The 24214-nt window shown below is 39.0% G+C and overlaps 4 protein-coding genes across 5 annotated transcripts in view; 2 read left to right on the plus strand and 2 right to left on the minus strand.

The window, feature by feature from the left end:
* Nucleotides 1–3141: 3141 nt before the first annotated feature.
* On the minus strand, nt 3142–4587 carry LOC128364848 (zinc-binding protein A33-like). The gene has a single exon (XM_053325470.1). It carries the CDS (start codon nt 4585–4587, stop codon nt 3142–3144), a length of 1446 nt encoding a protein of 481 aa, XP_053181445.1.
* A 3576-nt stretch (nt 4588–8163) lies between these two features.
* LOC128364849 (E3 ubiquitin-protein ligase TRIM35-like) lies at nt 8164–9591 on the minus strand. The gene has a single exon (XM_053325471.1). The coding sequence runs from the start codon at nt 9589–9591 to the stop codon at nt 8164–8166; it is 1428 nt and encodes a 475-aa protein (XP_053181446.1).
* A 558-nt stretch (nt 9592–10149) lies between these two features.
* Nucleotides 10150–12914, plus strand: LOC128364548 (UDP-glucuronosyltransferase 2A1-like). 2 transcript variants are annotated; one of them, XM_053325098.1, is made up of 2 exons: nt 10150–10228; nt 10859–12914. In XM_053325098.1, the coding sequence occupies exon 2, from the start codon at nt 10872–10874 to the stop codon at nt 12453–12455; it is 1584 nt and encodes a 527-aa protein (XP_053181073.1). In that variant the 5' UTR covers nt 10150–10228; nt 10859–10871; the 3' UTR covers nt 12456–12914. The 2 variants fall into 2 exon arrangements, with proteins under 2 accessions (XP_053181073.1, XP_053181074.1); XM_053325099.1 differs by lacking the exon at nt 10150–10228 and adding an exon at nt 10614–10661.
* Nucleotides 12915–14602: 1688 nt separating this feature from the next.
* LOC128364546 (metal transporter CNNM4) overlaps nt 14603–24214 on the plus strand; it is a 57251-nt gene continuing 47639 nt past the window's right edge. Inside the window, exon 1 of the mRNA XM_053325095.1 lies at nt 14603–16019. Within this exon, the coding sequence (XP_053181070.1) occupies nt 14606–16019 (1414 nt within the window). The 5' untranslated portion in view covers nt 14603–14605. The remainder of the gene's footprint in view (nt 16020–24214) is intronic.

The raw sequence follows: 24214 nt of genomic DNA on the forward strand, positions 1-24214 counted from the left end.
CAGTTGATTTGTAGCTGATTACACCCATTTACTTAGCCTGCTCCTACCCTTATGACTCTAAGGTGCATTGTGATACACAGTTATCATGTACTTCCTCATGGTTTGTGGGTTTTTGTTATTGTTTTTTATTTTCTCTCTCTCTTCTATTGGTGAATCTTTAACAGTAATAAAAGCTGCTTTCTGCTTTTATTACCAACAGATAGAAGATGTGTCCTAAAACCTGTGCACCTTGTCCTTAAGACATTAAGGATTTTAGCTGATCTCAGTGTTTCCTGAACTTAAGACTGAATTTAGTCTTTTTGTTGCAAGTTTAGACAAAGTACACTGATTTTTTTTCTTAATTTCCTACCTGGCCTTCCAAAAATTACAGATTTTCCTCCAAAAATGTCAAAATGTTTTATTTTTATATATTTAACACCATCTCTGGTGTGAATGGGTATAGATTCAGGTTTCGAGATATAACTCATGACTTTGCAGCGAAGCACAGCAAGAAGTTGCTGATTTACTGATAAATATTGAGCTCTGTTGCTAAAATATTTTCCAGATTGTTTTCATGAACTTTATATATACATAAACTATTTACAATATTTTGCAGTGAGTCAATACTGTAAATGTTTTTTAGTTAATCCATCAGATGACTGCTTTGTACAAACATGCTAAATATCCAGTGATGGAAAGTGACTATGTACATTTACTCAAGTACTTTATTTAAGAACAATTTTGAGGTGATGGTACTTACTTGAGTATTTCTATATGATGCTACTTTATTCTCCACTCCACCACATTTCAGAGGGAAATATTGTACTTTCTACTCCACTACATTTATATGACAGTTTGGGTTACTTTTCAGATGAAGATTTGACACAATGGATAATATAACAAGCTTTTAAAATGCAACATATTGTTAAAGATGAAACCAGTGATTTCCAACCTTTTTGTCTTTTGACATCAAGCAGTGTGTAGTCTGGCTCACATTTCAGATCTCTACCTATGTTGTTTGCAACCCTCTTTTACTCCAAAACTAACTGTACAGTGTTTCTTCACATTGAGTTGTAAATATAACACTGTGCAGACCTGCATGCAGCATTCTGCATACAGTGGAATTCACTATTTTAATTAAAGACTGACACTCTCTATAAGTAAAGTGCTAAAGTTAATCTTTTATAATCTAAATGTACCTTTAATGTCAAAATTCATGAATAAAAACAATATCTTAAAATTAATGAATAACTTAAAATACATGTAACTTAAATTAACCTCTTTAATTAAAATAAACATTATCATCTACAGAGTGATATAATAAAGTAAATAATAAAATAGGCAGCACATACCAATAAAGTATACAGACATTGTTTAAATGAAAAATTAGGTGACATATTTTAGACAACTGAGTTTTAATGATGATGGTACAGCAGCACTGACTATGTGAGCGTCTTCAGAGCCAAAAAGGCTTTTGTCAAAGATATAATCCAATGTGTATATTTATTTATTTTCTACAACGATTTTGAGATTCATGCTTTATTAAACAAATGATCAGGTGCCACAGAATTGTTTTTTTTTCTTCAAAATTCTGTTACAGTGTTGTACTGTTGATCAAATAATAATATGTATGGAAAAAAGAGACAGAGTGGAATAACATATCCAGTGTACAAAATGTCGCCATCTTGTGGCTGTAACAGGAACAACAACATGTCCATGCTATATTCTGTACACACGGATCGGCTCAGAGCTAACTGAATAAACCTGCTCATTAGATCTTTTGTGAAAATTATAACTCTTGCAACTGTGACAACAAATCAGATCTGTTGAAGAACAAAAGAACAAATAATAATCAATCAGAGTCAGAATGATGTTAGACACTAAACAACTGAGACTCTGTTTAAAGTGTAAGAAATGACATTTAAACATGATCAAATCTGAAATAACTGAAGTTTAATTACAATGAAATTTTTAAAAATCCGTCCAAACTGTATAATCTGTACAGTCATTACAGTGTATATTTTATCTACATTATATTGTTGTCTGAATAAAAACAATATGCTACTAACCAGGTTTAACAGTTATAATAAAAACAGTTTTGATTTGTATCTTTATAAAAGTTCAACCACAGATTAAGTAACACAGTCTCAGTAATACAGTGATGCTGTTTTTTTCTGGATCAACCTTTATTTATCTTGATAATGGAATATAAATAGATATTCAAGTCAGAATAGTTTTGTTAGGCTTCAAAAGTGACTGTACAATTGAAAACAATTATTGAGGTTCACATCTGTCTATTTTATACTCGGAAAACTATTTGGATAATTTGTTGAGCAACACAATTTCAGTGACCTTCAATAAGAAATCAAATCTGCTAAATAATACAAATAAAAACAAAAAATCTAAATGTTGACAACACAAACCTTCCTGAACATCACAGTTAAATCTCAGTTTGACAGATTTTGATATCAGTGGTCAGATAGAGACAGAGGGTTGTAGTGTTTGGGTCCAGAGTGACAAGGACAGGCTCTTATATCTGTTATATCTGTATATCATCTGTTGTCAAAGTTAAAGTGACTCAAAATTGTGTTTATCTCACTTACAAATTAACTAATAACAAAATAATAATAATAATGATAATAATAAAAAAAGTAAATTATTATGAGAGTTTGTAGTGCAAAAGATAAACACCCAACTGAAGAACACAGATAAATGAATAAATAAATCTTCTGCTTTTGCAATAAATATTAAGATTGAAGGTTAAGGATTAATTTTTGTTGATGCAAGAGACCAGACTGGATTTTCTGACACAATTTCACAATTGTTAACTCATCTGTAATAATACTAATTCAATGCATGATCATATAAGAATAATCCATATGCAGTGTGTGATGAAGCTTAAATGTTAAATCTGTGCAATGGGACAATGTATTTGTTATTATTTATTTGTTCCATCCTACTAAAACATGACTACAAGAGATTAAAGATGTGGATGAAATGCAGCTGCAGCAGGTCTGCTGGAACAGACGCTCCTGCAGCGCCTCCTGGTGGAGAGGAGGGGAGTCTGGCTGCAGACCTCCTCCGTGGGGACGTTTCTGCCACAAACTTCTCTCTCAGACCAAGGCCACAGCAAAAAATACATGCTGCTGTTAAATTAGATTTTTAATGATAAATATTAAATAACTGAGAAATCTCAGTTTGACAGATTTTGATATCAGTGGTTTTAGCGTCACCAGCTGATACAATACAGAAAAAAGGGAAGAGTTTCTCAGTGAAAGTGTCTCTGTGAGTGTAGATGTGAGTCTCTTCTTCAGGGTCGTAGAACAAAACCTGCCCCCTGTCATAGTCCAGCTGGACTCTGATCCTCTGGAGACTCTTCTTCACTGTGACAGTCTCACCTAGACTATTAGTGTATCTTCCATTGTGATGCCATAAACACCAGATTCCATATTTTGGTGAAACAAATATCTTTCCCTTTCTGTCAAATGACTCTTTAACTAAACCCACAAGCCAGATAGGATAGTCTCCCACCTCCACCTCCCAGCTGTGTTTCCCTGAGCTGAAGCCCTCAGAGCCCAAAACAATGAGAGAATTAGTGTTTCTCTCTGGATTATCAGGGAGCTGCTGCTTTGTCTCTCCTTTTCGCACACTGGTCAGATCATCAGACAGATAGAGCCATCGGCTGGCAGTGTTTGGGTCCAGAATGACAGGACTGAAGTGGACCTTCTCCTTCATCTTTTCCCAGACTCTGAAGGACAGGTTGCCCAGGTGTTTGGCCTCATCTATCAGTGCTCCTGAGACCAGCTGTGGATCTGACAGTGAGCTCTGGGCTCTGGCTCTGGTCTGAGTGGGTTTATAACTGCTGAGGAATGACACGTTGTGTTTCTGCAGGTCTTCTTCAACAGCAGAGATACTGTCTGACAGAGAGGAGATCTGCTCCTGAATCCTCTTCATCTCTCTGCTCATAGTCTTCTCCTTCTGCTCCTCTTCCTCCCTTAGAGCTGCCAGTCTGGACTCCTCTTCCTCTCTCAGGAACTGGTGGAGCTTGTTGAACTCTCCTCTGATCTGCCTCTCTGTGGACAACAGCTGCTTCTTGGAGTGTTGAATCATTTCATTGTATGTTTTCTCCACTTGTTTGTATTTGTCTCTCTTGTCCTGTAGAGGCTTTAAGTCAGATTTCAGCTGGTCCTTCAGGTCACTGACTGCTTGTTCTACAGGAACCACATTGTGACCGTGGTGGAGAGAAACATCACAGACAGGACACACAGCTCTCTGTTCATCTTTACAGAATAATTTAGGCTCTTCTTGATGTTTGTCACACACCACCTCCATCTTCTTTTCTCCTTTTTCTGTCTCAGATGATCCAGCTTTCTGTATCCGAGGAAATAGGTCAGCTAGTTCCTTCAGTGCAAAGTTCACATCTGAATCTTCTTTTGAAGATTTTCTTTTACAAATGGGACAGTTTTTGTTTTTAGCTTGTTTCCAGAATTTTTTCAGACAACTTGAACAGAAGATGTGGCTGCAGCTCAGAGACACAGGATCTCTGAAAATCTCTGAACACACATAGCAGCACAGGTTACTTTTGAAAAGAGCATGTTTCTGAGCCATTTTTTCTGTATACCAAATTATTTTCAAAGAAAGACTCACCAATTTTAATTTCCAGGTTGTTTCTTACAGTCCTCCAAGTGAGCTTTCTTCAGTCAGAGATCCCAACCCTGTAATGGCGTTGTGGCTCTGTTCAAAATGTCAATATCAGCATTCAGCTTCACCACACCTCTTTTATTGGTTAATCATGTTTTGTAATAAAAGCTGCTTTCTGCTTTTATTACCAGCAGATAGAAGAAGGTGTGGTCTTAAACCTGTGCACTTTGTCCTTAAGATATAAAAGTGTATTGTTTACTCTTGACAGTGACAGAAATCTAAACACAGACAGGAAGGTTACGATTTTTATCTCACTAATCACTAATGTAGCAGATGTGTACTGCATCACAAAGTTAAACACACTTCAGGTCACAGTGAAGACAGAGACACTGTTGGAAAAACTAATGATTTAAAAACACTGATAATAGATTCTCAAGATGATATTTATTTACTAAATGATGTGAGGAAACATTAATGAAATGTGTTTATAAGTATCTCTATCTGTATTTGTGTTCAGTTATAATTTTCTTAGTTGATATTTTATTTTTCTATATTCAAATAGATTTCAATAGATTTGTAGCTGATTAGGCAAGGCAAGGCAAGGCAGTTTTATTTATATAGCGCATTTCATACACAATGGCAATTCAATGTGCTTTACATAAAACAGAAAAACATGTAATTTGAGAAACTTAAAACATACAATTACACTCATTTACTTGTCTTTGGACTCTGTCTGTGTGATATATTTTATTAGTCTGCTCCTACCCTTATGACTCTAAGGTGCACACACAGTTATCATATACTTCCTCATGGTTTGTGGGATTTTTGTGGTTTTATTATTTTCACCCACCTCTTTTATTGGTGAATCATTAACAGTAATAAAAGCTGTTTTCTGCTTTCATTACCAACAGATGGAAGAATATGTGGCCTAAAACCTGTGCACTTTGTCCTTAAGACATTAAAGTTGATTCTGGACAGTGACATAAGCCTAAACACAGACCGGATGTTTAACATTTTTATCCCACTAATGTAGCAGATGTGTACTGCATCACAAACTTTAGGTCACAGTGAAGACAGAGACACTGCTGCAAATTACAAAAAACGTGACATTTATTTACTGTATGATGTGAGGAAACATTGATGAGGTGTGTTTGTAAGTGTCTCCATTCACAAACCATATTTTCAGGGTGGAGCAGACAATGTCAGTGTCATCAACGTTTTATCTGCATATTATATCTCATTCACTCATCTTTGGACTCATCTTTTGTGACATTTTTATTACCGTGGTCCTGTCCTTTGGACTCTAAGATGCATCAGTGCTTTGTGATACACAGGGTAGTGCTCATGTACTTCCTTATGATATGCGCTTTTCTAGCATTTAAAAAAAATAAAAAATAACTGCATAGTTTGACAGAATTAATAGAAATCAAAATGACTTTCATTGTCATTGCAAAAACCCTAAAATGCTGTTTCTGTCCTCACTCAAGGTGTGCCAACGCGAGTATTTCTCTTCAGAGATGATCAAGCACAAATTATATTTCAAGAGGAAAACAATATAGTATTTACTGATTTACCTTTCAGTACTTCATGCACAGTACACAGTATGAATGTGAAAAATATTTTCAATTGAATATAAAAGTTTTCTGTCGAACAAGAAACAAAGAGACAATACACAGAAATAAATAAAGTGTTGACCTCAATATCAATCAGTCATTATTCATCATATGATTGTTTGTCCTGACAGTTTAAAAAATGTTGTAACATTTTTAAATACATAAACGTTCCCCTAAATACACTTAATCTCACTTTTTAAATATCACATTAAAATGTATTATTTAGTTTAGTTGAACTCAGTGTTTTCTAAACTTAAAACCAGTCTCACATCAAAACGTATCACATCTGCATTGGTCCACAGTGCAAGACGTAGCCATCTCACAATTTGGGCTCAAACATTGTGTGATGGGCATGTTTTTTCTGCCCTATTCTTTCCTAAGGGCAACCCAGTATCTCAGCCGCAGAGGTAGTAGACAACTATTAGCAGAAGATTTGAGGCACAAATGTTTTTTCCCTTTTTTATTCCTCACAACAAGTAACGGTCACTGAGGATCATGGGTAGGCTAATGTATTGTCCGAAACAGCAAAAACAAAACATATTTCTCACAATGGAAAGTGAAATAATTAAAAGAGATGGTCATTACATTCACCCAGCATTTCATTGAGTTATCTAGGACACTTTCTTGTTTTTGTGTTAAGAAATGTTCAGGATATAAATAAAATCGTCAGTGAATTATCCGGTCTTCCCGAGACTTATAAAGACACAACAGGGGTAAAATCTACTGTTTAAATGTTGAATAATTATATATTTAAAGTACTATATAATATTTGTGGATAACTGGACATGAATTAATAGATACAATTTTGGGGCTATTATGCCATGCATGTATTTAGATTAGTATGATATCGTATGAAAAGTAGTGCACAACTTTTCATACAATATCATACAAATTGAGGATGAGAACGGCCTGTCCCTGCACACCTGAACAGAAGCTGTGGCTGCAGCTCAGAGACACAGGACCTCTGAAAGTCTCTGAACACACATGGCAACTCAGGTAACTTTCAAGAAGAAGACCTTTCTCAGTCATTTGCTTTGTTGTCTAAATGATCTTTCAAATGTCAGACTCACCAAGTTACTGTTCCTTCACTTGATCACTTCAAATCCTTCAAATGTATGTTTTCCAGCAGAGATCTTACACCCTTTAATGGCGTCTCAGCTGTTTTCAACAATGTCAACATCTCCTTTCATTAGTACTCACTAAACATGACATAAGGAGAGTCAGGGAGGAGTGAACATTTCAACTGGCTGTGAGACACTAAACCAGTTGTACTTTTTTTCTCAACCAACAGGAACATGCCTTTATTTAATTTTCATTCATTATTTTTTTCTCATCTTGGAGAATTCATTGCTGTTTTTTCTTTTCACTAAATGTTCTCATTCAGTTATGCTTTCATACTTTTTCCTGTTCAGGGTCACAGAAGGACTTGAGTCTATCGCATTACACAATGGTTACAACAACATCATCATTAGATTAACAGCTGAAAAGCAAATATGAAAGGTTGAAATTTTCTTTTGCTAGCAAGGACCACACCAACAACAAGATGTGCTTAAACGATTTATTATGAAAAACAATTGATGAGCATGGTTCCTCTGGTTGCTTACTCCGTTGTGGGGACGCTTATAGGAAGTCTGCCGTAGAACTCTGGCAGTGCAGACCCCCCTCAGGGCTCTATGAAAGAGAGGAAGAAACAGGAAGAGAGAAATAGGATGGGGGGTGAGTATAATAAAAAAGAATGCTTTGATTTGTACCTCAGATGCTGCAATAGAGTCTCAATAATACAGTGAGGCTTTTTCCCCCTGGGTTTACCTTCATAATGTGAAACAATTCAGTGACCCTGAAAATGAAATGAAATCTGCTTAAAAAAAAAGAAAAATAATTATAAAAACGTTTTAATCAAAAATGTTGATAACACAAACCTTTCTGAACATCACAGAGAAATTGCAGTTTGACAGATTTTGATATCAGTGGTTTTAGCATCACCAGATGGTCCAACATTAAAATAAGGGAAGAGTTTCTCCGTAAAGGGTTCACTGTGAGTGTAGATACAAGTCTCGTCTTCAGGGTCGTAGAAGGACACCTCCCCCCTTTCAAAGTCCAGCTGGACTCTGATCCTCTGGAGACTCTTCTTCACTGTAACAGTCTCACCAGCAACATCAGTGTATTCTCCTCTGCGATACGTGAAACACCAGATTCCATAGGCAGGCGTAGCAAATCGCTTTCCCCTCCTGGAAACGGACTCTTTAGCCAAACCCACATTCCAGCTAGGATGGTCTCCCACTTCCACCTCAAAGCTGTGTTTCCCTGAGCTGAAGCCCTCAGAGCCCAGAACATTGGAATAATTAATGTGTCTCTCTGGATTAGCAGGGAGCTGCTGCTTAATTTCTCTATCGCTCACACTGGTCAGATCATTGGACATAAAGAGCCATCGGCTGGCAGTGTTTGGGTCCAGAATGACAGGACTGAAGTGGACCTTCTCCTTCATCTTCTCCCAGACTCTGAAGGACAGGTTGCCCAGGTGTTTGGCCTCATCTATCAGCGCTCCTGAGACCAGCTGTGGATCTGACAGTGAGCTCTGGGCTCTGGCTCTGGTCTGAGTGGCTTTATAAATGCTGAGGAATGACATGTTGTCTTTCTGAAGGTCTTCTTCAACAGCAGAGATACTGTCTGACAGAGAGGAGATCTGCTCCTGAATCTTCTTCATCTCTCTGCTCATAGTCTTCCCCTTCTGCTTCCCTTCCTCCTTCAGAGCTGCCAGTCTGGACTCCTCTTCCTCTTCTAGGAACTGGTGGAGCTTGTTGAACTCTGCTCTGATCTGCTTCTTTGTGGACAACAGCTGCTTCTTGGAGTGTTGAATCATTTCGATGTATGTATCCTCCACTTCTTCATATTTGTCCCTCTTGTCCATTAAAGACTCTAAATCAAATGTCAGCTGGTCCTTCAAGTCACTGACTACTTCTTCTACAGGAACCACATTGTGACCGTGGTGGAGAGAAACCTCACAGCCAGGACACACAGCTCTCTGTTCATCCTCACAAAACAATGTAGGCTTTTCTTGATGTTTGCTACACACCACCTCCACCTTCTTTTCTCCTTTTTCTGTCTCAGATGATCCAGCTTTCAGTCTCCCAGCAAATGAGTCAGCTAGTTCCTTCAGTGTGAAGTTCACCCCAGGATCTTCTTTTGAAGGTTTTATTTTACAAATGGGACAGTTCGTGTTTTTAGCTTGTTCCCAGAATTTCTGCAGACACCTTGAACAGAAGCTGTGGCTGCAGCTCAGAGACACAAGATCTCTGAAAGTCTCTGTGCACATATGGCAGTTCAGGAAACCTTCTAAAAGAGCAATTTTCTCAGCCATTTGTTTTGTTGTCTAAATGAACTTTCAAGAGTGAGACTAACCAAGTTCCTGTCCCTTCACTTGATCACTTCAAATTCTTCAAATGTGTTATTTCCAGAAGAGATCTCACACCCTGTAATGGCGTCTTAGCTCTGATCTACTATGTCTAAATTTACTTCTCACCTTTATGTTCAACTGACTGACTGGCAGGAAACACTGCAATGTAGCTTTGCCACCACCAGGGGGTGTTGTCAGGACAACTTTCAGAGGTGAATATTTTTTCTTCAGTTTATTAAAGCCAAACGTGCTTGTACATGCAAGAGACTGACACTAAACCAGTTTTTTTAAACGTTTTTATTTTACCCAACTGTAACTGTTCTGGTTACATGAAGGTATGATTGTGTTTATTTCACTCAGTTTATTCGATGTCTGCTCCTGTTTGGTCATTTGTTTCAATAAGTGATCGAAAATATAAAAATTACAGTGATCTCTTTTATGAGTCTGTTCAATGAGAAAATCACCTCTGAACAATGAACTTCGATCATATTGCACAACATTGAATTTCAAGCTTTTCAGTCACATGACTATGCCAAATGTAGATCTGCTGCTGACTCGGAGACAAATAGACTGTTAATCTGCTGTACAACACCTCTCCATTGTGAGTAAAACATGAGATATTGTCATTGAATGGAGATGTTGTCATGCACACGCTGATGTTTTACTTGTTTGTCTCCCTGCAGAGTAGAGTTGTGGCGAACATGTGCATAGAGTGGATTCTCTGTTTTCTCAAAGATCTGTTCAAGTGTTTTAAATAGCAATGAACTCCAAATTCTGTTGGATCAGAAAGCAAATATTAGACAGTCTGCAGTGTTGTTGTAGTAGTAGCTACTCGAAATGGGTCTTACGGTCTTGGTCTTGTCTCGGAAACGACCGCATTTTCACTCGGTCTTAAACTAGTTGGACTCATGATTTTTTTCTCAATACGAGACCACAGCTGCAATGACATCTCTCATTGTTTTATTTGTACAGACTTCGACATAACACCGAGGTTTCAGGTTCAGAGGATTGAGGAGCTGCAGGGTTGGGTGGAGGTGTGTGAAGTCTATTAGTGCTGAACGTAACTGCTGTAAAACAATCAGAAAAGTTATCTGATTCACAGACTTTTTTGCTGTCAGTTTATAACATAGCTGTTTATAACGTAGTGAACACTGATAGCTTCCTGATCACAGTTTTCCATGTGTAGTCAACCTGTTAAAGTTGAACCTCTTCTTTGTTTTTATGGCTCCAGCTTCACCTCAAAGATGATCCAGTTCAGACTGGTGACAATGGCTGCACTGCTCTGCTCTCTTCTCAGTGCAGATGGAGGGAAAGTCCTTGTTTTCCCTGCGGATGGAAGCCACTGGGTCAACATGAAGGTCCTCATCCAAGAACTCCACTCCAGAGGTCACAACATCACAGTGATCAAACCCAAAACCAGCGGGTACATCAAAGCAGAGTCCCAACAGTACCAGTCAATCACCCTCGATGTTGTTCCTGGATTTGATGTGAACGAAATGAATAATTTTGCAACAAAAACGCTGCAGCTCCGGCGTGAGCTCCAAATGTCACCGTCAGCTTACATCAAAAATGCAGCAGAGTTTTTTAAGATGGTAGATAATATTCACAAAGCTGTGGTTGATAACATGCAAAAGATTTTTGAGGATGCTAAACTGATGCAGTTCTTCCAAGAGGCCGAATATGATGTTCTTCTGACTGACCCTTGCTTCGGTGGAGGGGTTCTTCTGGCCCATCGGTTGGGTCTGCCTCTCGTCTTCAATGTACGATGGACAATCATGGAAGATGGGCATTACACAGTTGCCCCCTCACCTCTCTCATATGTTCCCATAGCAGGCAGTGAACTGACTGATAAGATGAGTTTTTGGCAAAGGGTGAAAAATGTTTTTTTCTCATTAATAATACTTATTAACCGCACGATGATAAAAGATCCTCACTACACACCATTTGTCCACCGTCACTTCGGTCCTGACGTCCACTATGATGAGCTCGTTCAGGCAGCAGATATTTGGCTGATGAGAACTGACTTCACCTTTGAGTTCCCTCGTCCCACCATGCCCAACATTGTTTACATGGGTGGGTTTCAGTGTAAACCCTCCAAAACGCTTCCTCAAGATCTGGAGGACTTTGTCCAGAGCTCTGCAGAGCATGGTGTCATTATTATGAGCTTGGGGACCTTGGTGGGGAATCTCCCTGAGGATATAGCAGAACATGTGGCTGCTGCTTTTGCACAGTTACCTCAGAAAGTCATCTGGAGGCATACTGGGAAGAGACCGTCCACCCTGGGAAACAACACCTTGCTGGTGGACTGGCTGCCCCAAAATGACCTCTTAGGACACCCAAAGACAAGATTGTTTGTGGCCCATGGAGGCACCAACGGACTTCAAGAGGCCATCTACCATGGAGTTCCCATCGTTGGCCTTCCTCTGTTGTTTGACCAGGATGATAACTTGTTCAGAATGAGAGCGAAGGGTGTTGCCAAAGTGTTGGACATCGGCACATTGAACAAAGACAACTTCCTGGAGGTGTTGAAGGTGGTGCTTTATGAGCCGTCCTACAGGAAGAACATTCAGGAGCTCTCCAGGCTGCACAGAGACCAGCCCATGAAGCCTCTGGACCGAGCCATGTTCTGGATCGAGTTTGTCATGAGACACAAGGGAGCTCCGCACTTAAAGACCAACTCCTACAAGATGTCCTGGATTCAGTACCACTGTGTAGATGTAATCACACTGTTGCTAACGTCTGTCACGCTGATGTCACTGATTTGCATTTTAATAGTGAGAAGTTTGTGGCGTAAAGTGTTTGGTGGGAAGAAATACAACCCAAAATAATCTAGACACTATCCTCTCAGCTGAGTGGAGTTTTTCTGTAACACAGAGAGAAAGATGATGAAGATATATTAAACTCAATACTAATCTGTAACTTGGACTACCGAGTTTTAATGATGATGGTACAGCAGCACATAATCTTCACAGCTGAAAAGGCTTTTGGCAGAGACATAATTCATTTGAGGATTTTCTTTTACAAATGGAACAGTTTTTGTTTTTAGTCTCTGAACACAAATGGCAACTCAGGAAACGTTCAAAAAGAGCATCTTTCTCATACATTTAGTTTGCAGTTTCATACTGCAATATTTTCCGTACTCCATCTTAGAGTAACATCATATTTGAAATAATCACTCCTTTTAATATATGGTCACTGTTGGAAGCCTAGCATCTTCAAAATGAAATATGGAGTTACAAGATTACTAACCAACAGCAGGGTAATCAAATCCTAATAAATAAAAGTTGTCTCCAAAAAATCTCAAAAGTCTCATGACTGTTTTATCTGTCAAATGGATTGCCGGAGAAGTTATGATTGCTTAGCAGGCCATAATGCACTATGAGTAGGTTGTCAATGAGTGTGTGGGAAAAGTTCAGGCTTTCCAGTGAATAATAGATTAGGATTTAACAATTATTCAATACAATTTACATGTTCACTTTAAATAGTGGTAATGTAGACGTAAAAGAATATAACTCCATATTTTGGGAGTGGATCTCAAACTACCCAACAGTGTATAAAGTAGGTAGGCAACATGAGCTCCACATTGACCAGCCACAATATCAAAATGCTGTGTTCATATAGTAACTGTATGTAGTTGCAACCCATCAGTCTGCACTGTCTATGATTTGACCACTAGGTGGAGCTCTGTCCTAAATAAAGACGTTTACATACACTGCAGAAAGAGGAAACTAGTTCATTCAGAATACAATCACTGCAGTTTCGACCCTGTGATTCATCACCCTAAAATCTTTTAAATAGAAACTACTCAATTATTATTTTCAAAATAATATACGAATTCTGTGCTTCTCGGTAAAGTGCAATCTCTCAACACCATCCTTCCTTTTAATAACCTTTCATCTAAAGGTCAGATTTAGCAACATAATGGAGCTGGTGGGTATTCAGGGTCCAGTAAAAGTTTTGCAGAGTGAATGGATGATAATATAAGGCTTGAACTCATATTGTTAAGTTGACCTGTTGTCCAAAGTATCATCCTCTAACTTCCAGTGTGCAGTCTGGGTTAATGAGAAATGGTGTAAAGTAAGGTAAGGTAAGGTATGGTATCTTTATTGATCCCCTTAGGGAGAAATTCAAAATTGACACAACAGTAGCAGCGCTAAGGTGAAAATGATAAAAATAAATACAATAAATTAAACAATGTCTGTGTAAAGAAATCGGCAATATATAAATGTACAGGATGTTCCTGAGGTTATTGTATATACATGTGTGCAATGTTCCTGGGATTTACATAGTAAGAACAGTATCAGTCTTTTTTTAGTGGGAGTGAGAGGTGAACATGTTACATAGGAGGCAGGACACCTCGACCAATAATAGACTGCTTCCTCCCTACCTGCCTGTGTGAGTTTGCATTACATGTAAATCAAGCACTACTTCTACTTTGTCCTAATCTGTCTAAAATGATGGCTACAATCCTGGTGTTAAAGCCTCAAAATTATTATTATTATTATTATTATTATTATTATTTTTATTACAGTTATTATTACTTTTATTATCATTGTTATTATTCTATTATTACTATTATTTTTACTTTTATTATTATTATCATTATCACTATTATTTTACTATTATTTTTACTGTTATTATTATTATTATTGGTTATTTTTATTATTATCATCATCATCATTATTATTATTGATTTAATTTTTTAAAATGTATTTATTTTAACAAAAGTATAAATGAATGATCTATATATTTTTTTTAAATCAGTGAGATTCAAAAACTCTCATAGTCGACCTTAAAAATAAACAGTATCAGTCCACCTTAAAACCTACAGCTGAGGGGGCTCGGTCAAGGTTTTCGAGTTACGTCTCGGCCGCTGATTGGCTGAATCTCCCAGCTATGTTAATGAGGAGGGGTGTCGGGGGGTTCTGGCAACGAGTAGGTGACGTCAGTTCCCCCGTTCGCAGAGAGCGAAACAAACATGGCGACAGACTCAAGTGGACGGAGGTTTACGCTAACTTTAATCGTCTTTTCTTGCGTTTTTGCGGGCAGGTGGGCCGAGGCGGCGGCTCCGGAGACGAGAGCCGCCACTCGGATACTCGGCATGAGGCTGGAGAAGAGCGACACGCCGGCAGAGACCACCAAGAGAGGAGTTATCCAGGTGACCGAGGGCAGCGACATCCTCTTCAGGTTCTACGGGCTCCACTTGTTCCCCAACAGCTCGGCGCTCATCAGGTTCACGGAACTCTACTCCAGTAAGAAAGAGGATGATGCCGCCGAAGCTATAATATTCTCCTCCAACAGGACTTGCCCCGAACACACTAAGGATATAGTCGTGACGGGACTCATGGATGTCAGCAATCAAAACACCTCCGGGGTGGTGAGACTCAAGATCAAGCAGCTCCGCAAGAGCGAGGCGGTGAAGGTGTTCGGCGTGTGCATCCGCGACACCCAGGACGAGGAAGAGAAGTGGTATCTGCTGGACGACAAGGACGGCAGACTGCGGGTGGTGGAGGAGAAGAAGTCGCTGTTACCCATCTGGCTTCAGGTGATCCTCATCGCCTTCCTGTTGGTGCTGTCCGGTATGTTCAGCGGGCTCAACTTGGGTCTGATGGCGCTGGACCCCATGGAGCTGCGCATCGTGCAGAGCTGTGGCACCGAGAAGGAGAAGAAGTATGCAAGGAAGATAGAGCCAATCCGTAGGAAGGGTAACTACCTGCTATGCTCCTTGCTCCTAGGCAATGTCCTGGTCAACACCACCCTGACCATCCTCCTGGACGACCTCACCAACTCTGGGCTCGGTGCTGTGGTCGCATCCACCGTTGGCATCGTTATTTTTGGAGAGATCGTCCCCCAGGCGCTGTGCTCTCGACACGGCCTGGCAGTGGGAGCCAACACCATCATGGTCACCAAGTTGTTCATGCTGTTGACTTTACCTCTGTCGTGGCCCATCAGTAAGCTCCTTGACTGCGTCTTGGGTCAGGAGATCGGCACTGTGTACAACCGGGAGAAGCTGGTGGAGATGCTTAAAGTCACCGAGCCCTACAACGACCTGGTGAAAGAGGAGCTCAACATGATCCAAGGCGCCTTGGAGCTCAGGACCAAAACAGTCGAGGATGTTATGACCCCGATCAACAACTGCTACATGATCCACAGCGACGCCGTGCTGGACTTCAACACCATGTCCGAGATCATGGAGAGCGGATACACGAGGATACCTGTGTATGAGGACGAGAAGTCCAACATCGTGGACATCCTATTCGTCAAGGACCTAGCCTTCGTGGACCCAGACGACAGCACCACACTGAAGACCATCACCAAGTTCTACAACCACCCGGTCCACTTTGTCTTCCACGACACCAAGCTGGACTCAATGCTGGAGGAGTTCAAGAAAGGTTTGTGGTAGTTTTTCTCTGAGCAAGCCTGCTAGGAAGACTTTTGCCTCACTAAAGTCAGGTGTCACAACCCCTCTACCTCCCAAAAAAGGCCCAAAAACATGTGTGAAGGTTTAATGAAAGTAAGCCTCTTTTTAAAATACACTCTACATCTCGACAACTCCACGCAGCAGGTGTTGGATGAAGCTCTCGGTGTTTAATTAGACACTCAAAGCTTTTGACTAAACCGTATTCTCATTTTTAAGCCTTTAATTTGTAGTGGTAGGTGTTTGTGATGCAACATCTCTTCCTGAGATAATGAGATCAGGAGGGGAACGACTTGATAAATGCAATGAAAGCACCGTATGCAGATAGCCAGTGACACCGTGTGCTCTGCCTGGTTTAGTGAGCAGTCAAGCTGTGTTTAAACAAGATTATAGCTGAGTTTGACCTTTGACCTGTCGGTGGAGTTGGTCAGGCATTGGTGGATGAGTGATTTAAGGATTTATCCTGCCTGTAACTAAGTAGATAAGTGATGCTTGCTGTAGATTTAAGAAAAGTGTAGAGGAAGAACACTTGAACGTAATCTCTGTTTCAGTCTTTTCGGCGATGTTCTCATCCTGGTTTGTCGTTCGATGTCTCGCTCGGTGAAACTAACCTGACATGGCAGCTACTACGTGCATCAAAGCATAGATTAGGAGAGTCTGTCCTGCCAGATGCACTCATGTACTTCAGCATTAATAATTAAACACATATTAGTTTTACTTTTGGAGTCAAACTGGTAGTGTTTTCTTTGGTCAATCATTGAATGTACTCAGCCCAAAGAGATTCTTGGTAAGAATACTGAATTATAATAATGAAAATAGTTCTGGCTTTATGTGTGTGGCACTTATTAAAACATGAAGCAAACACATTTCTCTTTGTGCTCACCTTAATTACAGGATTTGAGTAAGAAAACAGTAAGATTAAATTAATAGGATAACTATTACAAGGGTAGAGAAAGTAGTTTTATTCATTACAGCTCTATCAAACACAGTGTTGGTGATTTATAAACTTAAATTAAATCTAACAATCAGTCAGTCAGAGCGATGCCTGGTGATATCGTAACACTTCCCTGTTTCACTTCTCCTCTTTTTTTTTGCCTTGCTGCTTTTCCTCTTTTGACAAACACACACACTTATACTAATACTCACACATGTGCACACTCCCTCTCTCAGGAGGACGTACATAAGCTGACGCCATCCCCCGCAGGGATATATTTTCCCTTTCTCAGGCATCTCGTCTCAAGGTCACAGACAGTGGACACACACACACACACACATACTTGCTGTGTCTGTATCCCAGCACTGTGAGGAATGAGTTGTTATGTTTCTGTGTCTGTAGTAGCATCCATATCCGACTGCCTGATGTCGTAATGAAGGTGAAATTTTCCATGTTTATACCAAAGCTTGATTTAATCTCTCTAAATGTGACCCAATACAATAACACACTCTTTATTTCACATCTTCCTCGGGTTACTTTGCTTCATATCTGCGATCAGCTGCTGGTGTAGATTGACATTTCAGTTGCTTTAGTGGTGGTGTACGGCGCAGTGTGACATTTGGCCAAGAAACAGCTCTGCGGCTCATCTTTGTAGACTTGGCTGGTGAGGTTGGAGGGTTTTGGCAAGCAGGCTGCAGTACCCACACACACACACACACACACACACACACTCTGACAACAAAGAAAGTTTAAAAAAGTCGACACTGGCTCAAAGCTTGGTAAAAAGTTTAAGTAGCTATGAGAAAACACTCATTTGTTGTGTGTAAACCTTTAAAGTTAGGGCTTTCTTGACTTTAGTGTCACCCCTTTTAGTGACATTATGGAAGTCATAGACAGTGAAACATATGGATATAGTCACTGTGGCTTCATTTGCTGTTTTGAAGCCTTGAGTTTAGCAATTTGACCATCATCATCTTTGAAATTTGGAGCCAGAAGTGATCATATTTTTACTCGAGGGTGAAGGTGACCCTAATGCTAGCTGCTAGATTGGTTAGGATGGTGCATTTACAGTCTATGGTTAACTGTGATAATGCTAACAAGTCTTTAGAGGGTCTAGTCTAGTACAACCAAATGTTGAACAAGACTTTTTACGCCACGAAAATATTACAATTAAACACACTGTTAAATAGTGGCAGCTAATCCTGTACTCAATAAATCTGAGGTTCCGCCATGGTTACGTTGCATAATCAACATTGTTGTTGTTGTTGTTGTTGTGACCTGTCAATCACGAGGTAGCTACACCCAAAGCATACCCTGTTTCTGTCTTCTATTTTACTATAAATGTGACTGTAGTTTACAAAATGAACATCATGCTGTAGACTTGAAACTGCCGATTGAGACAATAAACTCATCAGGAAACTGTTTACTGGGTTATTAAATCATGTGAGAAGTAGTAGGGTCATTTTCTCATTGACTTCCATACAATTAGACTACTTTTTGTAACTAGTAGAGTCAACCCCTGCTGCAATGCAGGTTTAAGTCACTTCGGCGTTGGCTTCACTTTTCAGACTGGGAGCTACCGGCTTCATTGAAATGCGTTTTAGACAAATCAACACTTTAATGGGAGTAAGACTGAAAGACTTTTTTTACAACAAATCCTTGATGACATATTGTGCCAATATTTTCTGTTTTAAGGGCCCAGTTTTATGTACAACTGTTCAAGAAAGTGAACATTTTGACTAATATTGATAGTTTCTGCTTGTTGCAGGTTAACAGGAATACGGATATTAAGCTGAAACAACAAATCTGAATGTAGTCACTGGTTCAAGTTGTGGCCAAATCAGGAAACAGAGTGTCTTTGTCTTGTAGTTCAAGTTAGTATAAATTGGTATAAACAAGGCTATAAAGTCAACGCCATATGTTTGGTCTATTGTGCCTGTTGTAGTGTGTATATGAGGGAATCTTTGCATGGAGGGTTAGGGTTAGTTTAAGAAGGGTGACCAACAAGAACAACCTGTGATTTTACTTTTAAAACAGCAGGGTTTCTTTCTAATCTAAATATTTGATTGGAAATTTTTGATCCAGTTTTACAAAATGTATGACATAGAGCTAATATGATAAGGTGAGATAAGGAAGAGGCTCTTTTTCCGATGTTAAAATAACAGATATACATATTTCTAGGTTTGATGTCAAGGTGGCACAGTGTGTTTAGTTGTTGCAGTGATGATTCACAGCGGTGGTGTGTTGGTGAGTCTTGTTGTTTGTAAGTCTTCCTCAGTTGGTTGCGTGTGAGAGCAGATCTTATCTATTTCCTGCTATTCATCTCCTATACTTTAATTGAGTGTCAGAGTTAAACTTGTTTTTTAAACTTGATAAAATGTTGCGTGACGAAGAGCAACAAACCTGAGACATGTTGCAGGTCTCACCAGCTGCAGATCCAAGCCTTTGTCCGTGTCCTTCCTGCTATTTAGAACCTGTATTTACGTACATATGGAGCATCTTACTGTATTTGACCAACTACAGGGCATCTCGGATTAAAGGGCGGCTCCTGTTTTTGGAAAAATACTGACCAGGCAACATTTCTTTCTCCAGCAGACTGATTGTCTTTTTTGAGCTCCTTTATAAATTGCAACATTGGTAAGCAGCAGTTTGACAGGTTATTTAATCCATGGTCTGTTTGTGCAGTAAAAACATCCGAAGATGTTTTGGACTCATAGCAGAAAAACACGTTACAGTAGACTTCATAAACTTTTTAAAACCAAGCAACAAAACATTTTTCATACTGACAAACTCCATCAGACTCACTATAAACAGACTTAAACTCTCACATACTGTTCAGATTCTGACTCTTAATTAGTCTCTACACCCATTCATATTCCCCCTCAGTCATTAATAAATGTTTGATTAAGCCTTAATGAAGCTGCCAGAGAGCAAACAGAGTGTATTCTAGTTATCTATGGGTGGGGGGGGGGGGGGGGGCATATATGTATATTACTCACAATCACATATATGGTCCAGGAGAACATTTGATAGAATATGAAGAATCTTTGAATAAATGCAGGTCAAATTTATACATTTGTATATATGAAAATTATGCATTATATCTATTTGGGGTCACATTAGGAGAGGTTTATGGTGTTTTTACAGCTCTCAAATGTAAAAATAGGGCACATTTGACCCCTAACAGTATGTAAAGGGTTAAGACACTCGCTAGTTTAGCAACTTTAAGGCTACGAACAACTCACAATGAAATAATCTGTGTAGAAGTCGGTTTTACACTCTCTCCATTCAAAAAGGACATCCAATGTTGTGAAGACGCCAATGTCTAGTCCTCGAATATTAGACGACTTCCACTTTTTAAAAATTCCCTGAATACATTATGGTCTTATTGTCAGGACGCTCTGGTAAATTCTCTCACTTCTTTTTGCAGTTCACGAATCCCTTCCTCTTTTTCTGAGATTTTAACTTCAGAAATCCTCTGACACACTGGGAGTGGTGCCTTTCCGCTCTTTTTAAGAGAGTGTCGACCACAGAAACGTCAGCTACATCCACATGAAGTCACTCACACCATCTCACTGATTCTAGCAAGTAGTGCAAAAAACCCCTCAAAAATCACACATCACTTGTTTACTTAAGAAGTTTAGTTTTTTGTACCACGTCATCCTCCCCGCTGTGACTGAGCAGCCTGTGGCCCCGTAGCGGTGGACCGCGTTGACATGGTAACGAGTAGGCTTGATTTCCTGTTGGCTCCCTGTCTCTCCTCTGACCCGACTCCCCGCTTACATCTCAAGTTCCACTCACTTGCAGCTTGGCTTCAGTTACCACGGTGATGGCATCTCACAGCGTCTTGTGTTTGTGTGTGTGTGTGTGTGTACGTGTGTGTTTACACGTCTATATTATCAGATCCTCTCACTCAGTCCAGGACTTGAACTGTTAAGTTAGGGGCAGAAGTTCTGAGTGGACAGTAATAAAGACAACCATCAATACTTTATATACTGACATTTAGTCTTCAATGTGTGTGTGTGTTTGTGTGTGTCTTTTTGTGTGTGTGTCTCTGTGTGTGTACTCATCAGCCTTTCAGTCAACATGATGTGTGACCTTTTTAGATGGACTATAAAGTGACCTTATTAAGATGTGATGAAATTTTTATGATGCACCATCACTGCGGGAAATAGTAACAAGAGCCATCAATGAAAAGGGGAAAAAATGATAGAAAGCACACTTTATTTTTATGAATTTAAGAGGATGTGGATCGTGGATAACAGTGTCAGTAGTTGTAGAACATACAACATACAGAAATGAATAAAAACCCTCTTTAAGTTGAATTAAATACCAGTGGAGTGAAGACAACACCGGTTTTGTCCCTCTTTTATGTGGCGTTACTGAAGGCAGCAACGCTCAAATTCATGCACACCGCACACATCAGGCGTAATTTTGAAAACACACAAACGCAAGTGAACCATGAAGTCACTGGAAGCACATGGCACTCTGTCAACAGACGGTCACATGTTGCACCCTCGGGTAGTGTGTGGGTTATATTAGCCTACACGTATCCCTAGGCAGTGGGGGGTCAGCAGGGTGGGGTCAGCCTCCCTTTAAATGATAAATTCTTTCATGTGAGAAAATGTGTGATCCTTTTAAAGTAGTTTAAAGTTATATCTTATCTTTTTATACCAGTATTGACCCCCTTTTTTTAAATTGTTGATAGTGATAACAAAGAAGGCTCAACCTAAACACACTGCTACTGTACTTAAAAAGACAGCAGTCATCTTTTTTTTTCATTATTTTATCCCTTTATGATTTTATGCCTTAATGATTTTATACTTTAAATGAGTGTGTAGGATTTAGTAGCATGTAGTTGTGAGATTGGAGATTACAACCAACTACATATGCCACTCCCTTCTCCTGTTTCAAGCATGTAGGGTTAGGGTTAGAGGTCTGAACCTATAGCGGCTGCAAAAACTCTCAAAAAACGTGAAAGTCCCTCTTAAGAATGAGTGTTTGGTTTATCTGTAGAAACATGGTGATGCAACATAGCAGCCTCACTGGAAGACGACGTGCTTCCTTTTTAGATATAAAGGGCTCAATCTAAGGTAAGAAAAACACAAAGATTATCATTTTTAGGTGATTTAAGTAAGCTTACATCACATACAAACACACCATATTAACATATAGAAACTGAACCAACATTTGTTTAGGTGATTATACACTAATTAAAACATACTTATGAATATTATATTCCATTACCGCCAAGTCTGTTCTGCTAAATCCCACTAAATTATACACACTGGTCCTTTACTGTAACCGTTTTTAACCATTTTGAATAAAAATTAGGGTTAGGGTTAGGGTTAAGGTTAAAATCTAGTAGATATCTACAAGCTCTGCCTTGAAAGTCACTGATGAATCATTTATGACCATATAACATGTTTGATATTAGCATTTCACCAAGATATTTTTTTCCCCTTTTTAAACAAAATATAAAGTGTAATTTAGGCAGTCTGATTATTGTTGTATTTTAGTAATAATAAGATAAAGTAACAGCTGCAGTGTGTTTGTTATCATGAATATAGAAAGACAATGAATGAACTGTTTTATATCAACATGTCAAAATATCTAAATAATACTTAGATTTACTGAGAGTAGGTGGGTTAGGGTTAAGGACTTAAAGACATCCCAGTTTAACATTCACCACTTTGTACCTCTTAGGAGACGGAGCAGCTTGTGTTTTGCTTGTGGCTGTCAGGACCGTCTACATTGTCTGCTCTTTATCAGCGTCTGGCCACTTATCTGTCCACTCCACCCAGTCTGAAGGTTTAATGGCGGTTTGGTTCAGTAAGCGAGCACTGTATCTCAAAAACAGATTTTCATTAAATTTCTCGGCCCAACAAGTGGTTGGTTAGATTTTTAGTGTAGATTATTAAAAGGAGATCAGGTTTAGATTTTAGTACAGCGATACAAAAATAACATTCACTGATAAATCAATCACCGAAAAAACAGCAGTTACTACTCACTACAACCAACTTGTGATAATTCAGTCATTGTTTACTGAGTTATTTCAAACATTCACTGGTTTCAGCTTCTCAAATCTTTAGTTTTAATCTTTAATCACTATTTTGATTATAAGTGAATTGTTTTAAGTTGTTTAGAGCTTAGATTCTCAGGTTGAAGCTTCATGAATCTGAGTACTTTTTTGGTTTCTTTAGTCTTTATGTTTAGTCTTCGACATCTCTGGGTTGTGGCTTACTGGTTGGGACAAAATAAAAAGTATTATTTTTCATTTTCACCATTTTCTGACATTTTTACTATTAATTAATTGAAAAAAAAATCTGCAGAATCTCAGCCTAAATTCCTGCTTTTCTCTCTTTAATGCGATTGTAATAAGGTATAAGGTATTTCACTGTGTTGTACTGGAAACTGCTGGTCTGGAAACAGTTTTTATGGCATTTTCATCAATTGAACAATTAATATAAAAAAAATTACTGACAGATTCATCGTAAAATAAAAATTGACCCAAACCACGATGAGGTTGACTATTACAAACATAATCATTAATTCCAGCCTTAGAGATACTTCTCAACTTCTGCTGCTTGGAAAATAAACATGTTTCTTATTATTTTCATTTTGTTAATATACCAAATTTAGAGGATTGTGTAGCTGATGGTGTTTTCCTGCTTTTCTTTCTGCTCTGCCCTCCCCCATTTTTTAGTTGAATCTAATCTTAATTGTTCAATTTGTGGCATCCATGACCTTTGTATCTCATGCAAACTGAGATTTAGAGGTTGATGCATCCAGCAGGCTAACCCTTCATTTCCCCCTCCTCTTCCAAGCGTGTAGTAGAACCTGCGGTCGCTACGAAACTGACAGGCCTACGATTGCGACAGGCCCTCTTTAGAGCCAGTGTTCGGTTTGTCCATTCTGGGCTTCTGTAGAAACATGGCGAACTCCATGAAGGAGGACCTGCTCCTTATGTTGATATAAGGAACTCATTCTAAGTTAACAAAAACACGTGAATTCTTATTTTCACGTGATTTTTACACTAATTATTAAAACTACAAACTGCACCTTTAACACACCTCTGTTCATACTCTTAATGACACTGACACTCCCTGCACACACAAACACATATTACACACACACATACATCGGACAGTGTTGATTGATTGCAGTCCTCTTTCAGCCCCTCGTCTGAACTAAAGCTAATCTCAACCTTTAACCGTGATCCTGAACATGAACCT

The sequence above is a fragment of the Scomber japonicus genome, chromosome 9, assembly GCF_027409825.1.
Source record: "Scomber japonicus isolate fScoJap1 chromosome 9, fScoJap1.pri, whole genome shotgun sequence".
Lineage (NCBI taxonomy): Eukaryota > Metazoa > Chordata > Actinopteri > Scombriformes > Scombridae > Scomber > Scomber japonicus.